Raw genomic sequence first — 26,470 nt, forward strand, 5'->3', positions numbered from 1 at the left:
TTCTCAGTAAAGATTATTGCAAGATGTCGCTAATTTACTATGAATTTCGGTGTAGGGTAAAATCTAGAGCAAGGCGAGGCTATATCGTGAACGTTTTACTGAAGGCAAACATTCTACACTGCAGAAAATTTAAAGCAGATAGGCTGCCTGATCAGCCGAGCTCGAGTTGATACATTTCGTAATGTAGGACTTAAAGTTTAATCGGAAGATGTGCTAACTTACGCTCTAGTCCATCCCCAGAATAACACAAAAATGATCAGTAAAAATTGTAGTTTCTCAAAAGGCTGAATAGAGGTAATCCTGATTGAATCAGGTGCTCATCCATACCGATGAGGCCAAGAGATACTGAGAGATTTACATGCGGCTCAACTTTGTGATGAATAACTTAAATCTTCCACAAATATTCAAAGTCTTCCTAATAGGAGCAAATGAGGCATGGAGTTTTTATAGAGACAACGCTCACGCCTGGTTTCTGGAAAATCTGGGAATTGACTGTCAAAGTTCGACAATTAATGTTTGGCGCGGAGTTCATATTGACGGAGTTCATTGATGTTTCATTTACGAGGGAACGGGGAAAAAGGTTCCTGAAGCTTCCGCAAGATTAATAACCGACTTTGTTGAAAATGTACCATTGAACCAACTCCTAAATGTATGGTTCCAACATGAAGATAACTTTCTGCATAAGATTTAAAACGTTAAGCAGTACCTAATTGCTACAGCTCAGAATCAAGTCATCGAGAATAGTTGTTTTGTTGAATAAATCCGTGCTCACATGGCTTGGCAGCATTGGACTTCAACTTATAGGAACACATGAAAGAGAAGATCTATGCAAGTTCTCTACCAAGATGGCAGAGTCTTGGACAGTAAATTATTGATGAGTTTGCCTCAGTAATACCTATCATAGTGCATAATATGCAGGGAGAAATCGAGTTCAAAGTGCAAATGTATGTAGTGGCAAACGGAGAGCATTTTCAGCATTATAAATAAGTATTTCTAAAGACAGGGAAACGTTTCAGTTTCATTCTTCAACTCCTTATTACATGATAATTTTCCCAATCGGGAATTTTCAGTTATAATGAATTGTTTGTTAAAAAGGAAATCCCTTTATATATTAGCTTAAACAATCTAGATTTGTAGCGCAATTATGTACAGCTCATTACGATCGGTTATTCACATGGATTATATTTTCGGAATGATTAATGCAGATTATATTTGAAATTAAAATAACCGAAACTATATCAAGTTAACATATTTTTATTCCATCACCAGCAACTGATGTTGCCACTTTTTAAAAAGACAAACGGCTAAAACAAAGATAATAAAATAAAGATATAGCTGCTACAGATTCGTATTTGTTACATACCTGAAGTATAATTGTCAATTAGATTTTATTCGGCTGGTTTGTTTTTCTTTCATCAATGAATGCAATATAAAGAGGACATTTGGAAATAAATTACGTTTCACGAAATATTAATCTCAGCTATTTTACCTTTCTTTGTCGGCTGGCATGAAGGTTTGTCGCTGGACCACTTTCCTGAACTCAAACAAATGAGCACATTATTCCCTTGCATTTCATAATTTTTATTACAGTAATACTGGAATGTTTGCCCAATACTGTAAGACCGAGATGAATTGGACGGAATACCATTTCTCAAGCGACGGTAACCAAATTGGATAGAACCAGGATCAGAACAAATCCCAGTTGGACCTGTGGTTAAGAAATAGAGAAAAATGCAACTGTATTTTTCTATCTATTGATTGGATGTAATTCTAGAGATTACATAAATATGTAATTAAAAATTAATTTTGAAGTTTATCAATCTAATTCCACATGCTCTTAAAGATACAATGGCTTAAAATATCTTCACACAAATAAAGCCTAAAAGATGGAAAGTAAAAGTCATCATCTTATTTTCTTCAGTAAACTGTAATTCTAAATTATCGAAAAAAAAAATGAAAAAAGAAAAGAAAGAAATATGAAATCACTTTGAAATGAACAGTAAATAATTTTGACAGGCTCTAAAATAGACTATGGGTTAAAATGTCGAAGCATAAAAGTTAGTAAGTATAAATAAAGTTTAAGAGTTAGGAAGTAAAGAAAAAGAAATTCGTCTTTTTTTGTTGCATAAATTAGAATTCAGTTTTACAGTTTCGAAATGAAATACTTTCGCAGTTTCAAGCATTTGTTTCATAGAAACAACACATAATTGCAGTAAGAAAGAAAATTCTAAAATTTCTGGCAAAGTTAATTTTTAGACAATAAATTATTTCTCGCTAAATCAATTAATAAATAAAATCTGCAATTGTCTAAAGCAAAGTTTTGAAAATTCATTAATGACTGGATCAGTCAAAAATTTATATTAATGTTAATTCGTTTTAAATTTTCATTTTAATTTTGAGTCTTAAAATTTAGATTTTTATAGATTTAATGTAAGTCTTTCTTGAACTGAGGTCAATTACTAATTTCCTTGGTACTTGTTTATTTTTACGGTTCTGCAATAAATCGCTAAAAATGAAAGCCATCACCTACTTAATAATTGGTAAGTGCAATTTTAATATAATCTTAAAATCGTCAATAAACCCTTGGCGTATTCTGGAAATTGCCATGTACACACGGGAATGCAATTATCTTGGCATCTTATGCATAATAGAACGTAGCGTCCTTGACGTAATCGTCCGAAAATCACCAAGTAAACCCGAGAATGCAATCATTTTGACATCTTAATACGAAATGAACTTGGCGATCTTGGCGGTATTTGAAAATTGTAAGCACATGAGGCTTTTCTTCTACTGTTCGTTTCAGTATCCAGAGATGATCAATTTTTGACATTTTTATTGCACTAAGGGATGAGGCACGGAAGAATAAGCGCATTTCCTGAATTGTTCGTCATTATTTGACCTTGATTCCCCTTAATTGGATACTTTTCCATTCAATTTATAATTTAACGTGTAAGTGAGTATCGTGTCGTTTCTGACCTTATTATTTTATTTTAATTTAGTATGTGAGTAATCCGAGATTACTTCACTGTCAAATGTAAATATCTCCTTTCATCTTTCCTCTCACCCCTATTTCGATGAATTAAACCTATCTTAATGCATGAGCAAAAGAGTGGAGGGATTTAGAATTCTTTAGAAAAAAATATATATCTGAGTAACATTTGGATTCAGTTTAGAAAACATCACTCATTTTAAACATGTTAATTCATAATAATTTATCTCTTGAATATTAATGTCTTAAGATAGTGAAATTTAAATATTATTTGTTTAATTTTTGTCATAAAATAATAAAATAAGTGTAAATAATGAAGAAATTTACATACTATTTTCACAACGTGGACCTGTAAATCCAGAAGAACAAATACATCTTCCTCTTCTATCGCAGTTTCCTCCATTCTCACAGCTACAATATGTTTGTCTAGTTTTTCTAGATTCTAATAAGATTCATCATTTATCGAACAATTACTTATATTAAATATTTATCAAACATTTAACTGTATTTTCAAAAGAAAATATTTATCAAATTTTTAAAAGAAGCAATTTCTCATAGCAGATTATTTTATTCACTGAAAATATGGCTTATAAAAGTACTAAGAAATATAATTATAATTTATTTTATTATATTAAAGTAACATGTGCAAGAATGTGGAAATAGTAAGGAATAGGCATTGTTTCATTTAACGTTATTTAAAATATTTTATATATTTTAATTTATATAATGACAGCAAATACGTTGATAACCTTCGTTATTATAATGCAGAGAGACTTTGACATCCAAATAGCTAAGATGATTACTGACCATAAAAAATAATTTTTTCTGAAAACAAATTGCTTATTTCAATTAGTTAATCAAGGACACATGTTTTTTTGCAAGCATGATTAGGAAAAATAATATGTCTATAATTTGGCTGGATTAAACGACAACAGGTGCAAAGTTTCAAAATGAATAGAATACATAAAATTAAAAAAAACACCAAAAAATGTCATTTGCTGAAATTTAAATAGTTCTATATTACAATATCAATAATAAAATTTTAAAAAATGATGCAAACCCTGAAAGAAGATAAAAAGGGAATAATATATGCATGGAGCAGCATGATTTAGCACTAAGCAACAACTAAAAGGTAATTGAAGAAATTTAAAAAAAATCATTGTTGGCAGCAAGCAGTGGTTAATAATTATTAGTTTTACTGGTGAAACTAACGAAATAAAATATTTGTCAACATAATACGTAAAATCTCTTCTAAAATCTCTCTATTACTAGATAGCTGGCTGTTCATTTCTATACAGCCATCATCATGCATTTTCATTTTATTTTATATTATATTTCATTTTTGGCATTCCTATTGTTGTTATTGTTGCTTATTTCCCTTGGATTGAACATTAATTCAAACCATGTCTAATAGTTCGTTTCCCATGATAAGATTGTAAAATCATTCCCCCTCATTCACCAGATGTCTCACAGAGGCGCTAACACAGTCAATGATATGAGGGGTAGAAGCAGTGGTAAGTGGTATGCATATTTTGGCCTCTGATGAAGAAAAGACTTTTCAAATAGCCAGACCTTAGCCTAGATAAGAGCGTATTCAGAGCATAAATGTTAGATGTTGATGTATGCAACTTTTGAATTCTTTCAGAGTTTTCATATGCAGATTCTTGGAAATACCTTTTATAAATTACATGTTCCATTATAATTTGATAAATGATGTAAACAATAAATGCATGTATACTTAGAGTTTATAATACCATGTCGAATTATAATATTTTTATACGATAAAGCTCCTTTCATATATGCATATATATTGAGAGAATGAAATAACACATATTTCTGATGTATATTTATTTTTCTGTGTTAAAGTTACATGCTTTTGTATTTATTGAGTTCTTTAAAATATCAAGTCATTTTTTTTTACTTTAATGTATATCCTCATAGAAATCAAAAACGATGAAAAAGTACCTTTTGGAGATGTGCAATACGGAAGCTGTGGTCTCCAATCTGTTCCTGAGCGACAATGATACCTTCCCTGAGACACATTATCACAAGTAATATCACAAGCCGTTCCAACTGTACTAATGGTACAGTTATAGGCACCGGCTCCAGTTATTCGTAAATTGCAGTCTCTTCCAGCTTGATTGTTATTTTCAAAGAAAGAAAATCATGGTGCACATAAATAATTAATTTGGTTTCCAACTTTCATATAAGTATTAATTTTGCCAAATAGTTTCATGTTAGGATGCTATTTCGAGGTATAAACTTATATGTATATGAGATCAAATAAAAAGAGAGATTTGAGGGGAAAAAATGCATTACTTAGTTTATAAAAAGATAGAAGTTGTCCTGTTTTTGAAAAATGTTTCGATCTTTTCCGCATAAGTTTGAAATTTGCCTGCAATAGTTTAGATAAATGTTTTATTTCAATATTCATATTTCTGTTGAAACCATATATGGGTTTTTTCAATCCCTACATTTTTGCCAATTTATGATCCAAAATATAATTTCTAAATACTAAATCAAATTACGCACATAATAGTTTTTCGTTTAGACGTTGAATAAATTATACAATTCGAAATTTTTATGCTCAGACAAATTAAATTTAAGCCTACATATAGGCTTTTAAAAAATAAATCAGAATTACTTTTTCTACAAAATAACCTCTTGCAGATCAAATATTATGTTTACATTTCGCCAAATTAAATACGAATTACACACTATAATTTCGATTTTATCATTTGCATTATTTTACGAACAGGAAATCAAATTTCCTTGTTTTTGAAGCATGCGAGAAAGTTATGTAAGGATTTAAAATGAACGAATGAAAAGAAATGATTTTTTTAGTAAAACATTTATCTAATGCAGTGAAAGAGTGGAAGACAAAGGAAATAGGCTGCTTGTATGAGAAGCATTTCGCAAATGCAGTCGGGACTATTTCCCAGAAACATTTCCGCTTTTCAAAAGCTCTTCCGATAAAATATTTCCTGCCTGAAGACGATATTCAATGAAAAGTGATTCAAATGCCTATTTCTGATTTTTTAAAAAAATTGTTGCATGTTTGCTTAATGTATTAAAATTGAAAGATCGTGATGAGATTTAACAAACTGATAATTTGATTTCATTTCAGTTTTATTGTGCCATGTATGGAAAATCTTGAAACAGCTGTCTTCTTTTGTACATGATGTAAAAATCTATAATCTATAGATATATTTCTAGCTTGTTTAACCGATATACTCTTATAATATTCTGAATCAAAGTTGGAGAATTCATCATTTTGAATTCTGTTTCCATAATTTATATAACAGACATTATGTTTCTCACATTCATTCGAAAATCTGTAGAAAGTCAAATGCAAGAAAATGAGACAGATAAAAAAAAATGTAATTAATAGCGGAAAAGTGGATTTTTAAGGTAATTTCTTTCTTATTTTAACAATAATTCTCAATTTCTTCCAAGTTTCTTTTTTTTTAAAGAAAATACAAAAAAGTTCTTACGATATCTTTTTATTTATTTTTAAAATAACTAAAAAGTGTAACAAATAGGATTTCATATATATATATATATATATTTACGTTCAATTTCATAATGGAATTTGATGAAGAGCATCTTTAAAATTTCACTTCTTCAAAAAAAAAAAAAAATGAAATTAATATCCTTAATGCTCAAATGAAATTCAAATAATTTGAGATCTTTTGCAGAATAGAATACTTTAAAAAGCAAGCCATTTTTTTAACTCAGAAATAGCTTTACTTACTACTTTCGCTTTCAATTTCGCAGAACGAGCCTGTTGTTCCAGATGGACAAGCACAGCTACCCCCTGCAAGACAAGTACCTCCATTCTGACAATGGCAAGAAGTCAAAATGTCTATTTTATCAGTATCTAATGAAAGATGAAAAAATTCTCATTTATAATTCTGCAGAAAGTCCAACGTCTAAAAAATTTTGAAAATGATCCATTGATTTCCAAAAAAATAAATTTACTTGAATGGCAATGTATTTCGTTCAGAAGAATGCAGAAAAGTAAATACAGAAATAATTTCACAATCAGCAAAAATATCATTCTTACTTCTTCACGATATTTAAGAGAGATTTTATATAAATTTCGTAATTATTTTAATTTTAATTATCGTTAAATGTTTAACTTCAGAATTTTCGTAAAAAACACAATCCATTTGTCAAACGTGCAATAAACTCTAGGCAACTAAAATATGCGTTAATTACTTACTTTTCGGAACAGCGCATGAGGGAAGTCGTGGATTCCACGCTCTTCCTGGGTAACAATGATACCGACCTGCCTTCCTGCTGCCACACGTGATGTCACAATGTGTTCCATCGACAGTAGTGGTGCAGTTGTAGAAACCAGCTCCTTTCATTACCAATGCGCAGTAACCTCCAGCTAGTTCAACAAATTCAAACAAATCAGTAAAAGAATACAGAAAAATTATTCAATATGGCAAGTTTTTTAGAATTAAATACAAGATTTTGTTCTGAATATTAAACAGTGTGAAATACATAAGACTAGAAATTAAATATAAAATCGAAATAAAAATCTTTTTGATATAAATTATAAATATTTAACATGATACATTTTAAAACATTTTAAGAATGATCAAGAATCGATATTTTTTCCACTAGATTATAAAAATACTTTCTTTTTAGTGTCTTTCCTTTGAAAGTGGTAGAAAAATCCATCCTATTTGTATAAAAAAAAATATGCTGTGACCATCCAGCTTAACCGGATCACATTCTGGATTGCATCGTGATTTCTAAGGGAGACTTAACATCCGATCCCCTAATTATTATAGATGTTTTTGGCGGTCAACAACCTACTGGAGCTGAACTGACGTATGTCAGATATTTTGAGGATAAGCAACAACAACATAACTTTTCGAATCTGTAATTTTTATTAGCACATTCCAGCTCTTTCTAATTTAATCATTGCAAAATAATTTGGACTGACCATAACTGAAGTGTGAAGTACAATCCCTATTTATGATACTTAAAAATTTTCTTTTCTTTTTTGGGAAGTTAAGAGTGCTTTAACTAGTTAACTACAAATGGTTGCATACCGAAACACTCCAAGAAATATCTTTTCTTAACTGTGAGAAACCGAAGTCATTTAATGGCTAGGTCTCACGAAGGTTGAAAGCATTTTTAAATGAATAACTGTCTTGCATATAGGTTTGATGCACATTAAATTTGGCGTTGATGGTCAAAGATCTTTCTGTGTATGTGTTATGGCATTTTGGATGATGGATCATATCATTTCAGGTGCACCATTTGACGCGGTTCAAAGTTTCAAAGTCTGTTCCAAAATTGTCTTCGTGTTGATTAACTGAAAGTTAACATGACTAAGCAACTGAATTATTTAATGCAAAAGAATACTAATTACTTTCTAACCGACTACTTTTTAAAGTAATTATGATTTGTCAAATTTGGAACTCCATAATAAAAAGGAATTCTATAAATCTTCAGATTCCCCATTTTATTCATATTTTCTGATCATTTACTTCAAAAGACTATAAATTCTTCCTTTGTACTTACAGCTTAATTTAGAATTTATTATATGAAATGGAAGTTCAAGAATATAAATAATGTAATTATTTTTAGATTAAAGTGATCAAAGTTTTTTCCAGATTATTTTTACATGGAAAAATATGTTTTTTTTTTTCAATTTCTAAATTAAATGTTAGGGAACATAAGTAGCCAAATACTGAAAAAGAAAATTTTGCATTTCGATAATTTTTATTGACAGTCAAAATGATTTTTAATGTCTCATATTTTTCATAATATGATGGTATTTAAGTTTCAGATAAATATTTTTGATTCAGTAAATATCTATCTATATATATATATATAATAATATTTCATCATTTTGGTGGCTTGCAGCTATCTGAATGAGATAAATGCTCAATTTTTTTATAAAGTTATATATTTATCGGATTACACTGCAAAAATGAGTATGTTATGGTTTAAATGCATGCAAACGGCTTCAAAAAAGAAAATATTTTATTGAATAAAGAAAAAATTCATTGAATAACTTCAAATTTGTAGATATTTATTTATTGAGAAGTTCGTTATTTCAAAACAAGAAATTTTTTCCAACTTCAAATTGCTTCAGCAGACTTAATGTTTTTTCAAACTCCCTGAAATATTATATAAGTATATGAAAATTTGTGCATCAGTGATTTTTTTTTCATACATTATGAAATTATTTTGAAATTAAGTAGTATATATTTCTTTTCATATCAAATATTAGCCAAAGTTTTCGCCAATATCAATAGTTGTATGTTATTATATACATTAATTTCGAAATTACTTTCTCAATGCAAAATTTAATAAAGACTTTTTTTCTATTTGCTTCTCTACCTTAAAAATGAGAAGATAAATTAACATAATAAAATTACATTGCTTTCGAATAACGTTAGAGTGCTTGAATGATTTTTTTGTAAAAGTTATTAATTGTAATTCAATATTGTACTTATAAATCAGAAATAAATAAATGCATTATCACAATGAAATTTTGTATGCTTTCTTTTATCATACTTCTCTTTATACTTTCAAAGTTAAATTTTTATAATAAATTTTAAAATTTGTACAAAATTAAAAAGAATATTTTGAAGATCTTTGATAGCCTTAATTTCATGTCTATCTTAGTTCCAGGAAGCATAAAATCATGTACATTGAGTAGTTTGAGTGAATATACTTCTTAGGAAAGCAAAACATTAATGTTAGATGCAGGCTAAATTCATTAAAGATTAACTTGCTTTGTTATTTATTGATAGATGTTTACATCATTAAAAGCTAAGATAAAATAATCAAAACTGGCAGGTTTGAATTTAAAAAAAAGCTTTTATTTTTTTTTCTTTAATAATAACGTGCGGAGGTCGTTTGTTTTTCAACTTCTGATCGATCACAACAAGTAAAAAAAGTAGAAAACAAAATAAATTTATTATCAAAAAGTATGCATAAACATGCTTACTTTTCGATATATTCGTCATGAATTTTCAAGCATTTATTATATTAATGAATCAGATTTCTGAACCTCTCTTCGAAAAACGTTATCTCCACTAATGTGAGATGGGCCTTGATGTACATTTTAATAATCAGGCGGGTTTTTTTTGAGTTTTTCTTTTTTTAAATAATATACAGAATAGTATTCTAAACATTTTCATCAATAATCGCAATTTTTGTATGTTGGGCGCTCAATTCGTTGCATGGGATTCCTGAACCCTCGATTTCTTTAGAACTATTTGGCCAATTTGTTAAACAAGATCTGCTGTTGCTAAAGATTTGAATCTTTGTGTCCCTTCATCGGGAGCTTGGCTTAAAGCAGAGGGATTTTTATCTCTTTCCTGAATTCAAGAATTAGTGAGGATGTCAAAATAACGATTCTAGACTAATATTAGGTACTTTAGAAGAACATTAAGATCCATTTAGTATCACAAGCTGCAGCGTTTTTCGAAGAGAGAATCAGGAAATTGGACCACCGATATAATAAATGCTTGAATCACCATGGTGATTATGTCTAAAAGTAATCATGTTTGTGTATAACCTTATTTTTAACTTTTCCGAATTGATGAAAATCTCGTTATATTTAAAAAATAAAAAAAAAACAACTTTTAGGATTGTTTGTTAGATGACGCCGATTTTTAGCATATTATCGATTTAATCTGAAATTATCTTTTTGTGCATTTTCAGAATTTTGAAATATGTAGCTTTTTTATTGCATTCACCGGTATTTCTAGTATCACGGTATGTATAAGTTGGTTCAGATATTAGAAGAAATTTTTAAGAAAATATATTATTTCACAAAGGAATGAAGACAGAAAATATTTTTTTTTCGCCCAAAGAGGATGGAATTAAGATCGCATGTATTTAGAAAAGAATTTTTATCATAGTACTAAAGTTTATTTTTGGCGTAATTTATCATTTAAACAGTTAGATAACATCATCCTAATTGAAGCTATAACTTCGTAACTGCTGGGCAACAAAGGATAAAACAGTGAATGGAATAACGGCTTAAAAATGGTCAATAAGACAATCCGCTTTTAGTTAATGCAACTGAGAGATGAGAAATAACATCTTTTTTTTTTCCATGCAAGCATTTCAGTTGTTCAGCCTTTATCATACCTTCGGAAATATAACTTAAGCAATACTTCCTCCTCAAGCAGCTATTGTTTTTCTTTTAAAAATTATGGATTTTTAAAATTGTTCCGAATTTTTAAGACATACAGCACATACAATGGCAGGATAAATATTTCTGGTTTTTAACATTAAAAGTTGTGAGGCCTTTTCGAAGAAATCTTTATCCCTCGAAAGCACATTTTCTGCACCATTGCACTTGTGTCATATTTCTTTTGAGAAAAGTTTATAGTTAGTATAAGTTGAGCAGCTAGTGGAGCAGTGAAACATTTTTCTTGTTTAAAATGCTATTGCTATCTTTAATAGGATAAATTATTCAGAGCTATATTGTATTAATTAAAATAAATGTAATGAAATTATTTTTTTCTAATTTCAAGCGATTCAGGAGCATTTGAAACCTATTCACAAATTGATATATGTAATTATAATGAATATGGAAATTATGATTTTTTACTCAATCTAATACTTTTAATCATTTTGAAAATCAGTTTTTTCCATCAATCTGTGTTAGTCTAGTGAGAAGAGATAATTTTTTACTTAATAGTATTTATTAATACATCTACACTCAAACAACTTTGATTATTAAAAAAATTAAAATAATTCGCGGAGGGAAAAAATTATGTCTTTTACTTTTTAATAATCATTTAAATAAAATGTTTAGGATATTTAACTAACTGACTAATATTTCCGCCGAAGGAAATTTAGATTCATGTTAATATATATATAAATATTTACACTGTTATTTAGGATTATAGACTTAAAATCAAATGATTAATTCATTAAATACAACTGAAATATTTTGTTTCCAATCCCTAAGGTTAATTTATATTGAAATCTCTTTCAAATACAAATTTATCATCATATGAAATTAATACAATTTTTATCACATCATACATACATTTGCATGGAGGAAAATTTCGGCGAGGTTTCCAGGTATTACCATAACATTCTAATTTAATTGATGTAGTATCTTTTTCTCCTTGAAAATGATAGCCTGGTAAACAAGTTCCTGTGCAAGATCTACAATAAAACATAACTTAAACAACTATAACTAGAGAAACACAAATAGGAAATGGTAAAAATGAATGTAGTAACTTTTGACAAGAGAGTAAATAAGCATGTAAGATATGAATTTCATTTCATTTTTTAACATCATGAAACTAAATAAAAACATTAATTTCAATATATATATATATATATATATATATATATATATATATATATATATATATATATATATATATATATATATATATATATTACTGTTATTTAAAATTAACAGTAAGTTTCCAGAAGATTGACTAATATTAACTGTATAGACACTTGACACTTGCTATTCTTTTATGTAGTTCAACTTGACAATTAAATACTGTCAATAATTTTCATTTGTCAAGAAATATAGAGCCACTAAATAAAAGATCTTGAACTTTTGTTTCGGAAAATTTCAAGATTAAAAAAACATTCAAGATGCTTTCCTAATTTTATGAACGACAATTCCAGATTGATAAAAAAGCGAATTTGATTATTTTTTGCATTTATAATTGGTATCATGCTGTTGCAAAATGCAATGATCAAAATGCAGTGTACCGTTTTTTGTTTTTTTTTGTTTTTTTTTGTAAAATGATAAAAAGGCTAATAACTATGCTTAAATCAATACCAATGTTTCCAAATTCCTTTTTAAGAAAGAACATTGATTTACTATCAAAATCTTACTACTGGGATCAAAAAGTACTTTAAATGGTGATAGAAAACAAAAGCGAAATCAATTCGTTTATCCATATTATTCGTTAATGCTATATTTTAATTATCTTATGATATATTATTGTAAATTTTGATGAAACTATTTTACTATAATGTGCTTGAAACTTTTGATTTTTTTAATGTTATAAATTGCTCACAAGGATATAATGGTATTAAAACTATCTATTACGTAGTTCTGTAATTTATTAACTTTTTGTTTCTTTTTTAAATGATGTGGTAGAATTCCGTGTCAAAACTTTGAATGAATTTTATAGTTACCTATAGTTACCTTTCTGAAAACAGGTACTGGAACCTAAAGTTGGACTTCTCAAATGTGGACATGAGCCTAAAAACAATTTTGTTTATAACCATTTATGTTATCTCAGTAATTAAAGGAAATTAAAAAATGTTACAATTCATATGATCATGCAACATTAAATTTGGAAAAGCAATATGCTTGATAAAAAGTTGGGGATATGCGGATAAGTATTATTTATATTTTCGTTAATTACTCCTGAAAATATCAAGTATTTAAAGAATTAGCATAATTAAGCCAATTGAATTGAATATATTAAGTTCAAATTTGTGTTCAAATGTTTAATATTTATATACATGCAGATATACAGAAGTAGTGGTTTTGTTCTTGATAAAATAATTATGCAGATATGTAGAAATGGTATTTTGATTTATGAGAAAATAATTGTTGAATTTCTTTACGCTCATTGTGTATTTCTGCTTGGTGAATTTTCCAATACAAACATATAGCTTTTTAACGCGGAAATAGATATATGGCTTTAAAATTATATTAAGGAATATTTTACAAATGCAAAGTTCTAAATTTCCATATGTTACTATTTTCTGCAGGTTTAATATTCCTGCATTACAACGTAAAAAATTTCAACATTTCCTGCATTTCAGGTTTAATTTAGAACCTTAAAAATCTTCGGAGTAATTCTCGTGTCGCATTCAAAATTGTTTTTTATTTAATCTTTATAAAAACAACTCAAAAAATAACACTAAGAAAACAGAAAAAATAAATCATGTTGTTAGTACTTGTTTGTGGTGATACTTTACGTTACCAGTATTTGTAGGTGATATTTAAAAGATACAAGGAACGATAGATAAATATTATTTGAATTTCTTAAATTATTCTAAAATTTCTTTCATAATTTTTTGTTTTTTCTAAAGTTAAAGAATTATTGATTTCATTTCGATTTTTTAGCAAAGATTCGTAATATATACTTAGAGCTGTTTCTTGCTTGTTAACTTAACATGTAATATGCGTTCATGTCTTTTTGTGCTATTTTCAATACCCTTTTCTGTTATATACCAATTTTAATATGTTTGATATCTTAGAAGTTGGCACATTTTGTTTCAGATACTGAATGATTGGAATTTTTAAAACATTGCAGTTTGTAATTACTAAAGGTACAATAATCAAAAGATAATATTCATAAGAAAATTCAATTATGTAAATTATTAGAAATATTTGCCCATATAAAAATTTGGAAAATGTTTCGGATTGCAAACAAAAGTTTGATATTAGAAAAAACATAAATATTGTTTATCCAAAGCGCAGGGAAAGAAAGTTACTGAATAGGAAAATAGTATCAAAATTAAGATTAAAAATCAGATCACAAACGACTTTTAATTTTGTATTAATATGAAATCGAAAAATTCTCATTCTCATTGTTTTTTCTTTTTATTTAATGCTTGTTATTCTTCTTACTTAAAGTAAGAAATGAAATGAAACTCTAGTAATCAATAGAATTCTTAAGAACTATAGAATTTTGGGGAGAGTAAAGCATTCCCCGCACAATTTTTTTCAATAGTAAAAAGTACGAGAAATAATCTTGGAGTACCTGCTTACATGGGAGAAGTGATATGCAAGAAAAAAAAACATTATCTTTCAGAAATGCTTAAAATTAAATCTAGAATTTCTGATTTTTTTATGCAGCTACTTTATTTTATTTCAATACAAATATTTCTGGAATAATTTAAGTGTCTAGTAACTCCTTAGTGGATTGAAATGAAGGTAAAAAGATTTTAATATTTCTCTTCTTATATAGAAAACTACTAATTATTATTTTTGATAGGTTTTAACAACCTCCTTCAATATTTTATAACTTTTAATGAATGATTAATCATAAATTTTTAAATCAATCTATCTAAAAATCAAGAGATTTTATATAAATTGCCTCAACAAAATGACATTTGAACTCTCATGTAAAAGTATATAAAGTATTTGATTCATATTACTACTGTACTACGTAAGCGTTCACTGCGTCATTTTAAAATAAATCTTAACAAAGACATCAGATCTTTGTTTCAATTTGCTTGTTCTTTTGTTCATTGAACAAAATGTTAAAAATATTTAAAATTTCAATTCATAATTTTAAAGACAAACTTACCATATGAAATTTCTCTCTTCCTACGAATAATTGCCACTGTAAAAAAATAATAATAGACTTCATTCGTATACTCATAGTTAATAAAATATAGCGTTATAAAAGAAAACAGAGAAATAAAATTTTAGTAAACAACCGCATATGATATACAGTCATAAAAAAAAATTGTATTTACATCATTGTCATTCCATGAAACAGAAAAAAACAATTTAGTTTAAAATGAGCGTAAATAAAACATTTGGATATTTTGCATATGATAAAATGTTTACACAAAAGTTAGAATTTCTTCCAATCATTCATTTTTTTATTATTTCCTAGAGTAATTGCTTTTCTTTCAATATTTACAGAAAAAATATAAATAAGATTTATTAAAAAAACTTACATATTGGTTCTACTGCTTTATTCTTCATTAAACGCAAAGAAAAAAAATCAACTTGCTTTTTACACTTCTCAAACACAAACTAAAATTTTCGAATAATATTGAGAGATAATATTCCAAACTATCTGATAATGCCATTTCACAACTTTAAAAAACTAAAAAAAGATGTTATAAATCGTTTGCGAATATCTCATTGGTTCTAATTATTCACATAATTAAAAAATATATTTTCTAGAAACTTAGACATTATAAAAAATAAAAGATCGTTTGACATTGCTTTGCTTCTTATATGAAATGGCAACTAATAATACAGACACAAAATTAAAGCAAGCAATTATATGACGATATGATATATAGGACTAGAAAACAATGGAGTAAATTTCGACATTTTATAAGCTTATGTAAAGAATTAATTGACTAGAGGGAAATGTGATAATGAAATGTTTATAGCAGAATATCAAAGTGAAAAAAAGCAACATTTTGTAAATTGTATTTAAATGACAATAATAAATATTTTTGGAGAATTCTATTTATTGTTATTGGCAAACTGCATTACTTAGAAATATCCAAGTGATCTCCATAGTTACACAAAATACATTCATTATTTTTATTTTTTTTATTTTGCCATGCTATTAGTCAATAAATGATGAAATTAATATTTTTAATTTTTTCCCCTTGAAACATATATTGGCAACGGCTATAAAGTTTGGAGTTTAGAATTAGAAATTTTCTTAATATAAGAATTCTATCGAAATTATAATTTAAAATCTATTATAGATTTTAATTTAATTCTGAGAAACTGATCACATTATGTGGTAGGTGTTTTACATTTTTTTTTCCTTCTTCAGTGCTATAAGAAAGGCTTAGTATAGGAAATATTCTTAAATGTGATAAATAAATTTAAAAATTTCTTTAGTTTTGAATTCGTTTTCATTTACTTTAAGATAAAAAATAATGTTTTCATTTTAAATGATAAAATGGTCACAATAATCCACTTGTGCTTCAAAGTTCATTTTAAATTAATAGTTTGCTAAAAGATTTGGTGCGGAATTTTTTATTTGATGTTAATTTTCATAATTTAATTACTTTTTAAGAATATTAGAAAGCATTATTAAGCGTATTTATATTATCTAAGAAATGCTACATATTTAAACCTTTTGAAATTTTATGCTAATTTATAGGTCTCTATAAAGTATTTTATTTCCTTTTTTTAGACAAAAACGAAATCTGGTATATATTTTGTAACATTCACTAAGTATTCTCTAAGCATTCCTACTAAAAGAACACACACACACACATATATACATTATTCAATTGAAAGCTGAAAATTATAAATTTTTAAATAGAGTAATAAAAGATATGCCTTTTTTTTTTCTAGAATACGATTTTCAAATTATATATATATATATATATATATATATATATATATATATATATATATATATATATATATATATATATAATTTTTGTATTGAGGTAATGCAATAAATTTCATTTAGCTATTTTTTGTGTTTTTGACCTATTGATTTGATATGGGAATGAACAGTTAGACAGGTTGCCCTTCAACAGATTAATCCGAATCTAGACAGATGAAAACTTTCTTTTGTCAAATATTTAAAAACATAAGAATTTTTGGTGTCAAGTTCATGTACCTTCATTTTAGAATTATTTCATATACGCTCAAACCCACAAACATAATTCCAAGAAACCGCTTATTCAACTCAGTGAGGTTAATCTCTTCAATAACGAAATGACTCGTCTGTCCATTAAATGATAAGAATTTGTCCGAAACCGTTCTAAGCATATCTATGGGGTTAAATAAAACGGATTCGCGGAATTCCTAAGATACAATTAATTGATTATTCAAAAGTTTTCTCTTTACGAATTTCACATATGAAGAAATAGGGGCCGCGGTGGCCTGGTGGTAAGGTCTCGGCTTCAGAACCGGAGGGTTTCAGGTTCGTGATCCGATTCCACCGAAGTACCGTTGTGTAAGGGGGTCAGTTGCACGTTAAATCCGTCATGACCAAACGTCCTCCCGCTGGTGTGGTGTGGTGTGGAGAGGGGGTGCCAGCTCAGGTGTCGTCCTCGTCATCTGACCGCGGTTCAAAATGACGAGGTCCGTCCCAAAATAGCCCTAGTGTTGCTTCAAACGGGACGTTAATATAACCAAACCAAACCAAACCATATGAAGAAATAATGAATTTTTATTACCTTCTGTACAGTTTGGTCCAGAGTGTTTTGGAGGGCAGGTAATACAATGAGTTGTGTTAGGTCTGCACGTCTGACAATGTGCCCACGTTTCACATGTGTATTTTTTATCCACCACATCATTTAAGCAATGCCTAAAAGAAACAAATGAAATGTAACCATATTTTCAATGAATACTTCAAACGATAAAGAAAACTTGTTTATATAAATTTTATTTCATTTTAGTTAATTCGTAAGTGTCTTTAGATTCATTAAATATTCATTCAGAAATATCGAATCTTCATAGAAATAAAAGAGAAGAAAATTCTTGAAGCTCACTAGAAATGTCCTGGCTTCTTATATGATGAATCCAAATAAATGCTTTGATTTCAAAGCTTTACTATGGAAAAGAATCTTTATTACTATATTGATATTTGGAATCTTTATTTATTTGAATATTACATGCTTCCAGAGAGAAATTTAATAATTTTCATAGGTTTTCGAGAATCGTTCTTCAGTTAGTGTTTAAGTATGAAAGATTTTTATCTTACTATCATGCGAGAACATGATGTTGTTTTCGTTTGAGGTTTTTGAAGCCTCAAAATTCATTGGCAACAAATTGTTGAAACCACAAAATGTGTATGCAACAAATTGGCGATTTATCGCTTTTGAGGCATCAATTTTTCGCTTTTAGGGTTAGAAAATAATGCAGAAGGTTGTCACATTTGGCGATTTATCGCCAACTAAAGTTACAACTTGATTTACAAATTATTCATTGTCTGAAGCTCCAAAACTTTGTTTGCCAGCTAGAAAAATTGAATATATATATATATATATATATATATATATATATATATATATATATATATATATATATATATATATATATATATATATATATATATATATATATATATATATATATATATATATATATATATAGGGGGGGGGATAGAGACTGATAGAGAAGTCTCGTGATTGTTTCAAACCGGTTTTAACTGGTAAATGACTTAAATTAATTAAGACAAATAATGACTTAAAAAATAACGTTCTCACATAATAACTTGAAATTTGCGATCGTAGATTTCATTTTTTAAACATTCTATTCTGTTTCAAAGCTTCTATTTATTTGTATCTATTTGGTAATTTTAACCATGTTTTTTGTTGTTGTATACGGTGAGTCGGTTCTCTTTTTCGTCCATTATTTTCTTGTCTTAATAATTTTTGATCGGCGTCAGTTTATACGTAAGCCCAATCACGCTTCCAGGAACAATTTACCAGTTGTTATAAGTAATTAAGAAAAACATAGGGAAAGAAAACTCTTGAAATAATTGGTAAAAGAATCTTCTGAAATATTAATGAAGACCGTTTTTTTGCTGTTGTTTATGGATAATTTATTTTAAATTAAAATATCTCTCTCTCTCTCTATATATATATATATATTATTATTTTTAAATTTAAATTTAATTTTTATGTACAATGTTGATTAATAATTTAAAATTTTCTGTTAAATGCGAATATATCGATTATTAATAATTAATTTCATGCCAATTTTAAGAATATATTTAGTACATAAAAAGATAAGTACTTTTTTTCAAAAGAAAAGGAAACAGTTTTATTAACAAATACTTACGTGTAATTTATATTACTGGAACCGCACGGACATGTTATAGTTCGTGGACAAGAAGTTGAAAATGCTACAACAAGAATAGTTGTCATAATGATCCCAGAGTAGAAAGCTGCAAAAAGACAGACATAAAATGCAGCGATATTTTATTTTCTTTTATTTCCGTGTTTTGTGTAAAAAAAAATAGTTAAATTAAATAACTTAAAAGATTAAAATGAGAAATGGAACTTTCAGTTCTCCAAATTTAGTTTCATTCTTGAAAAATATATCTTGGAATTTTACCGAAATTAGCATTCTTGGTTTTAGTTTAATATAAAACAACATTCTCATATTTTGATGGTAGATTTTAATGACAAAATGAAATAATTTTGTACATAAAGTAAAAACTGAAATTTGGAATCAGAACGCACAGATTTAATTTTAGTGATTAAGAAAATTTTTAGCCTCCGTTTGTTTAACTCCCCCCCCCCCCTGTTTTTAATCAAAATATATCCTTTATTTTAGCTAACTGTTTTTTATCTTCATTATTAGCTTTATGACTTTTTTTGAAATACTAAAATCTGCTTCATTTAATGATATTTCTTAAAGTGACATACAAAATTGTTGGGAAATGTCCAAGGAGAGTTCAATCATCATCAACTATATTATGAATGCTTACATTTTTACTCTAGTATAAAACTAAATTGACATAATAATAAGTTTAATTTAATGTCATAATTAGTAATTTACGTCATATGGGTTGACATAAATCTTTTCGATATTAGTCAGAGGATTCGTTTGGTGTATTCGGTTTTATTAATGTCCCGTTTTTAAATAATATAATATCTATTTTGTATCGAATTTCACGATTCTCAACCATGGTCAGATGACAAGGGCAAGCAAATTATGAGCTAGCGCCCCTTTTAGTAATTTCACGATGCAGAAATGGGAAAACATTTGATCTAACGGATTTAGGGTGTATCAAGTTGGCTTATACAACGCTTCTTTCAGTAGAATTAGGTTACAAATTTAGTATCCTTCGCTATTGAAGCCGAGACATTATTACCATAGCACAGTGCCTCAATAACGGACATACATTACATAATGAATTTTGCATAATTCTGATTCCTATTTTAAAATATAATGAATTTTTTTATTGTAACAATAAAATAAGCAAAACAGATTTTGTTTTATTCGCAAACGGCATTTCTTCTATGTATATAAAATAATAAGAACAAGAATAGTGTTAATCTGCATATTTAAGAGGTTAAAATGTCTCAGCAATCAGAAAACCCCATATTTAGTGCTATTTTTTGACTACGATATTGTGAAAAATGGTTGAGAAGTTTAGAAGAAATGCCTTTCTGATCGAAAAAGAATATTTAATTATCTTTTAAAACATCACTAAAAAACTTATTTCTCTTTTAAAGCTCTGAAATACAGATATGTTTCATTAATTTAATAGGAAAACAATCTTTGTTTTTGATATATTTCCATATATATTCCATATTGCCATATTTGTAAAATATTCCACTTTAATTTCATTTTGATATCTGATGCTCTTTCGTTATTAAACTTGCAACAATACAATATAGTAGTGGAAAGTATAAAGAGAAATAAAATGTTGAAAAGTTACATAATTAATTTCTCATGAGCTTGGAGATTATTTGAGGTGATTCAAATCAATCATTTAGCAAATACATTTTAATTAATGAAAAGCTGAATGTTTGTACTTTGTTGTGCATGTAGAAACTAACTCCCTCTCTCTTAGCTTTGGAAAAAACAATTAAAGGTAATAAATATGTAGATTTGAATCTATTATTAATTCAATAAAAAGAAATAGAAATCAAATTACGTTTAAATTAGCCCTGAAGTTATGTGTATTATATAAATTTCGGTACATACACTTTTACTTATCAATAATTCTGGCTTTATTAATCTGAAATGCTGCTTAGTATGAAGTCAAAACAATTCTTTTGAATCCAGTCAAATTGTCCTGAAAAGTATCAAAATGTTGAAAAAAAAAGCAATATGGTTTAAGTTGCTGAATTCATAGTTTAAACAGGTATCTAAGTTTGCATTTGGAGATGTTACAGAATAAAAATGGGAGGGAGGGAGCTAAAATAAAGATATCCACTTTTCGAGGTTAAGTAATGAGCTATTAATCTGAGAGGGAAACATTCATTAAATTGATTAATAAGTTAGAGGTATTAAGATTAATTTGAAATAAGTAGTTGAACGTTATGATAGCTTAATTAATTTAAGAATAAATTTTTTAAAATTAAATTTGGATTCATATTTTTTAAAATTTATATTTAACAAATAACTAGTTGAACGTTATGATAGCTTAATTAATTTAAGAATAATTTTTTAAAAATATAAATTTGGATTCATATTTTTAAAATTTAGATTTAGCCGAAGTTTTTACAATTCCAGATAAATACGTTTTACATAGAAAGAAATTACTGGCAAAAAATTTCAGACTGACATCTATAATATTTTTAAAAAAATCTGACAGTCGAAAAAAGAGGGACACTGAAAAAGCCCTTTGAGTTCTTTTTTGTCTGTGAGAATTTGCAGATTAAAAGAAAAGATCATATCTTAAAAGTGTAATTCCATGATTTGAATCAGAATTATAACTTCTGATTTAAAAACAAATTCTAGAAATTTAAAACAAAACATTCTAATAAAAAGTTCTATAAATTTCGCTTAATTTTAAAAAAAATGAAATATATTTTTCTATATTTGTAATTTTGAAATTTTCTTCTAACTTAATTAAGCTTTCAAGACATTCTAGAGTTCATTTTATAGGTGTTTTAAAGATCTTGACTTTTTCATTAAATTAATAGCTGGTTATTTAGATGCGATATATTCACACTTCGACTTCTGCCCCCTTGTTCATTAATATTATTTTATTACTTATTAAATTTAAAGACACATTTTGATTTGCGGATTCAGCAGCGGAACTCAAAAAATTACTTCTTAGGGGAAGAAATATGCTAACATGTTTTAATTTATGATTGATGAACCATTTTTTTTTATGTTTATACATTGTAGAAATGAACAGTGGCATTTAGAAAATTCAATTCGTTTTAAAAGTAAATAAACCACTGTTCGGATAAAGCTTCTTATTGTCAGATTCTGAGATCGAACTGATTTCCTTGTTCTGTAAAAGAGGGATTTCCTATTCTGTAGAATGCGGAGGTGCTTTGTATCATTGGTTTTTCTCCTTTTCTCATAATGAAAGAAGGGGAATACACAGGATGCTTATTTAAATTGAAAGGAAAATGTGTTAACACGAATTTGCTTTTTATCTTATGATATTGCTGATTTTTTATATATACTAAATGACAGCTTCAATAATGTCTTCACAGAATTATTAGGATAAACCTATCAATATACCCCAATTTGTTTTTTATAAAGCTTTTGGTGGTAATACATTCATTCATGACTTTAATAATAATATACATGCCTTTGACAATAATAATAGAATTTTTCAATATTTTTTCATTTACATCTATCTATAATAAATAACGCTCAATGTGTGTGTGTGTGTGTGTGTGTTGGCGCTCTACAGGCCAGGTCATTTGACATACAGCTACCAAATTTGGTACATGTATACCTTAGAGGTCGGGAATGTGCACCTTGGGTTCCTTTTTTTGAATTTTTAATTAGAATTTTAATTATTAATTAAAAACTAACTTTCCGGCCAAAAAAATCTTCCATTTTCCTTCACCTCCAAATGAGTAAGGCTTCAGTTTTTTTTCTCCCAACAGTAATGAGGCTAGGGTTAACAATTTTCGGCCGATTATTTCAAACGATTCTGTTTATTTTCTTAATGTTTTATGCATTTAAAATTAAACATTGTTAATTAATCCATGTTTCAGATTCATTCTAAAGTACTTTTGAATTAAAATAACACAGAATAACGGAAATTAAAAATGTCTAATCTGCATAGCGTTACCCCAACTGGCGTAGAAAAATTCAAGCATTTGCGTTACCGTAACTGGCGAAGAAAATTCACGCATGCGCATTGTGTTCTGATTGTTGACAATATTATCAACGGATGATTCTTGATTTAAATTATTTTTAGGTTAGTTGCATGTTGTAAGTAAATTGTATTTATGTTAGTTATATATTTTTTTGTATATGCTTATAGTTTTTAGTACATCGTTTTTTAAGTAATTTTTTTAAACCTGTTTCCGACCGATTATTTTAAACGATTCATTTTATTTTCTTAGTGTTTGATGCATTTAAAATTGAACATTGTTAATTAATCGATCTGTTCATGATGAATCTGAGAAAATTTTGTTGACAAATTCTTGAGATATTATATAAATTAAGAAAGATATTCTATAGTGTCCATAAAGTTTAAACGCTCAGTGACTCTGTTATCAGTAATCATATTATTAAAAAAAATGCTTTGTTTCAGTAAAAACTATTATTATATTAATTGCAGATTAATCCTTTCAGCTTTAATTTAAAGTATAAATTCTACGGGAGGTAACAGAAAATTAGAGAGATACATATTACGTTATGACTGAAGGCCTTTATAATATTATGAGTGAATTATATGACTCCCAAAATTTGAAGTTTTAAAATATTTTGATGAAGAATCTATTAAAGTTGGAATTGCGTAAAATATTTAATGGTACGACCGGAGTTTAACCCCCTGCTTGCCGCAATTTTTAAAAATCGCCAACAACGGTCTTCCGAAATGTTCAAAAGCAAAGGAGCAGATGTTCAATTATAGTGCATAATAAAGATTGCCAGCTTTGGCGCGTTATCGCAACTTGGCGAAGAAGGGGGTTAAATTCCGGTTCAACCTATTTAATTATTAAAATTGAAACGAACATTAAGATTGGCGAACCGGCTGGTCGCCAAAGGCGGCTAGTTATTTTATAAATTTATAAAAATGAAATGTATTATAATCATATTCTCATTCATCTCTGCATTAATGCATTTTAGCTTATATATTTTTTAAAAAATAATTTATTTTCATCATCTTCCAGTTAAATCTATTTCATAAATTTAAAATTTCTGAATATTTAATTCCTATTTGGAAACAAGTTTGCATTTTATTGGCTTAAATTCCTAACAAAAAGCATAACTGTTGTCAAGACTCTTTTTTTTAATAAAAAAATAAAATTTTTAACTAATTAATTATTTATCTTTAGCATAGCGTGACCACAAATTAAATTAGTACATAAACTATTGAAAAGTTTGTCAGTTCAATTTTATTACATGGAGGCTTCCTTATTTCGTCCAGAAAAATGTGGAAATTAATCATTGATTTATAGTTCAATATTTTTGGTAAACAGTTTAATTTTTTATTTTAAAATATATTGCCATTTATTTAAAGATTATTAAGTAAAAATCATTTAATATATATATAATAATGATAAAGCAAAATAAAGAAATAAAATTAAGTAAGTATTATGAAATTTTAACTGAAGAATTCACCAGCAAAAGTAATATTTTTTTAAGAGAGAGAGAGAGATTTTGCATATTTATCGCCTATAATGCAAATGAAATATTAAAATAACGATGATAAACTATTGCATGAACATATGTTATTAAAAAAAGGTTATTTTCAATAAAGAAACCATCTATAACAATAGGAACACAAAATTTAAAATCAATATAATTAATAATTGTAATTAACAAAATATACCATCAAATACAACCTAGTAAAATAATATGAAATACATTTATTACCTGCAATTGACATAATCTTCACTGAAAACAGATCGATTGATGTTTATGAAGTTCTCGATGGGATTTTTTTTTAATCCTTCCTTTCGGAATGCGAAATGCGTCGGTTTTACGTCATTTCCGATTAATGTTATTACAACAGAGGAAGAGAGTTACAGATACCATTTTGAAATCCATCTAGTATGTTTTTATGAATCTCAAAGATGCTAATTTACTAAGACTACTAGGTCTTCTGCTTTTAAGTATTTTTAACAATGAAGCTGCAGATTGAATTTTCGCTAAATTAATGTTCACTCAATTGTTGATTAAATATTTTAATGTTTATAAATCAAGTGGACTTGATTATATTTTGATGAAGAAAGTACACAATTATAATGAAATTTCAAAAATATTGTTTCTGAGTCCTAAAGACTTGTTAACGTTTCATTTTGAAAACAAATTGGCGTTTTTATTTTGTATTTATAAATAAAAAAATGTTTCTAAAAATAATTTAGAGGTGCAAAGTGATATAACTACAACTGAATTGAATTTGAGGTGTATTCAATCGTATTAAGGGGACGACAGTCTTAGTTAAGACTTTTTGGAAATTATTGACATGGAATTCGGAAATTTTTCATACAAATACATTAACATATGTATATATAAAACGATGTATATATATTAATGTATTAAGATTTTAAAATTAGAAAAATCAAATACTCCATGGATTGTAATCCTTAATTTATAGGACATTCTTTATTTATCCATTAAATATACATTTGGGTGTAATGGGATATTATTATGATATTTTAGGCAATGATTATTTTTGAGAATTTTTTTACACATGTATAATGAATTTTCACTAAAATTGTGTATTTAACTGAATTTAAACTATCTAAAGTATAATGAAATTTAAAATATATTTATAGGTATGTTTATTGTAAAAAAAAAAGAATTTTTTTTTTTAAATCATGAACAATTTTCTAAAAAATAAGGATTCCTTGAACACTCCAAACACACTGGAATTTAAAAAAATCTTCGTCTTGTGAAAATTCATTGAAAATATATTCTTATAACATATACTCTCTGAACTCATTAACATTTTATTTACGAATTTATAATTTAATCTTATTTTATTTACAAATAAACATCTATTTTTAAGGAGAAAAAAAAGTGATATTAAATTTCAACCATTTTCGGCTAATACCTACACCCACCATTTTTAATGAAAGATAAATTTTAATGCATACTCCCAATAGTATTTAGGGAAAAATAAATTTTATTTCATTCATTACCGAATATTAGAATGCGCCGTTCTG

The 26,470-nt window shown here is 27.3% G+C and overlaps 1 protein-coding gene across 7 annotated transcripts in view; it reads right to left on the bottom strand.

Moving 5' to 3' along the window:
- LOC129983930 (limulus clotting factor C-like) overlaps positions 1-25,238 on the bottom strand; it is a 51,246-nt gene extending 26,008 nt beyond the window's left edge. The window contains exons 1-11 of one of the 7 annotated variants that reach the window (XM_056093648.1): positions 25,176-25,238; positions 19,485-19,590; positions 17,876-18,006; positions 15,286-15,321; positions 13,154-13,220; positions 12,033-12,154; positions 7,215-7,385; positions 6,744-6,869; positions 4,955-5,125; positions 3,321-3,431; positions 1,490-1,708 (exon numbers count right to left, since the gene is read on the bottom strand). In XM_056093648.1, coding sequence (XP_055949623.1) covers positions 1,490-1,708; positions 3,321-3,431; positions 4,955-5,125; positions 6,744-6,869; positions 7,215-7,385; positions 12,033-12,154; positions 13,154-13,220; positions 15,286-15,321; positions 17,876-18,006; positions 19,485-19,590; positions 25,176-25,188 — 1,273 coding nt within the window. In that variant the 5' untranslated portion in view covers positions 25,189-25,238. Of the gene's footprint in view, positions 1-1,489; positions 1,709-3,320; positions 3,432-4,954; positions 5,126-6,743; positions 6,870-6,970; positions 7,172-7,214; positions 7,386-12,032; positions 12,155-13,153; positions 13,221-15,285; positions 15,322-17,875; positions 18,007-19,484; positions 19,591-25,175 lie in introns of those variants that run through there. The other 6 variants (XM_056093650.1, XM_056093649.1, XM_056093652.1 and 3 more) reach the window with 6 other exon arrangements.
- Between the last annotated feature and the right edge of the window lie 1,232 nt (positions 25,239-26,470).

Source organism: Argiope bruennichi, chromosome 9, assembly GCF_947563725.1.
Source record: "Argiope bruennichi chromosome 9, qqArgBrue1.1, whole genome shotgun sequence".
Lineage (NCBI taxonomy): Eukaryota > Metazoa > Arthropoda > Arachnida > Araneae > Araneidae > Argiope > Argiope bruennichi.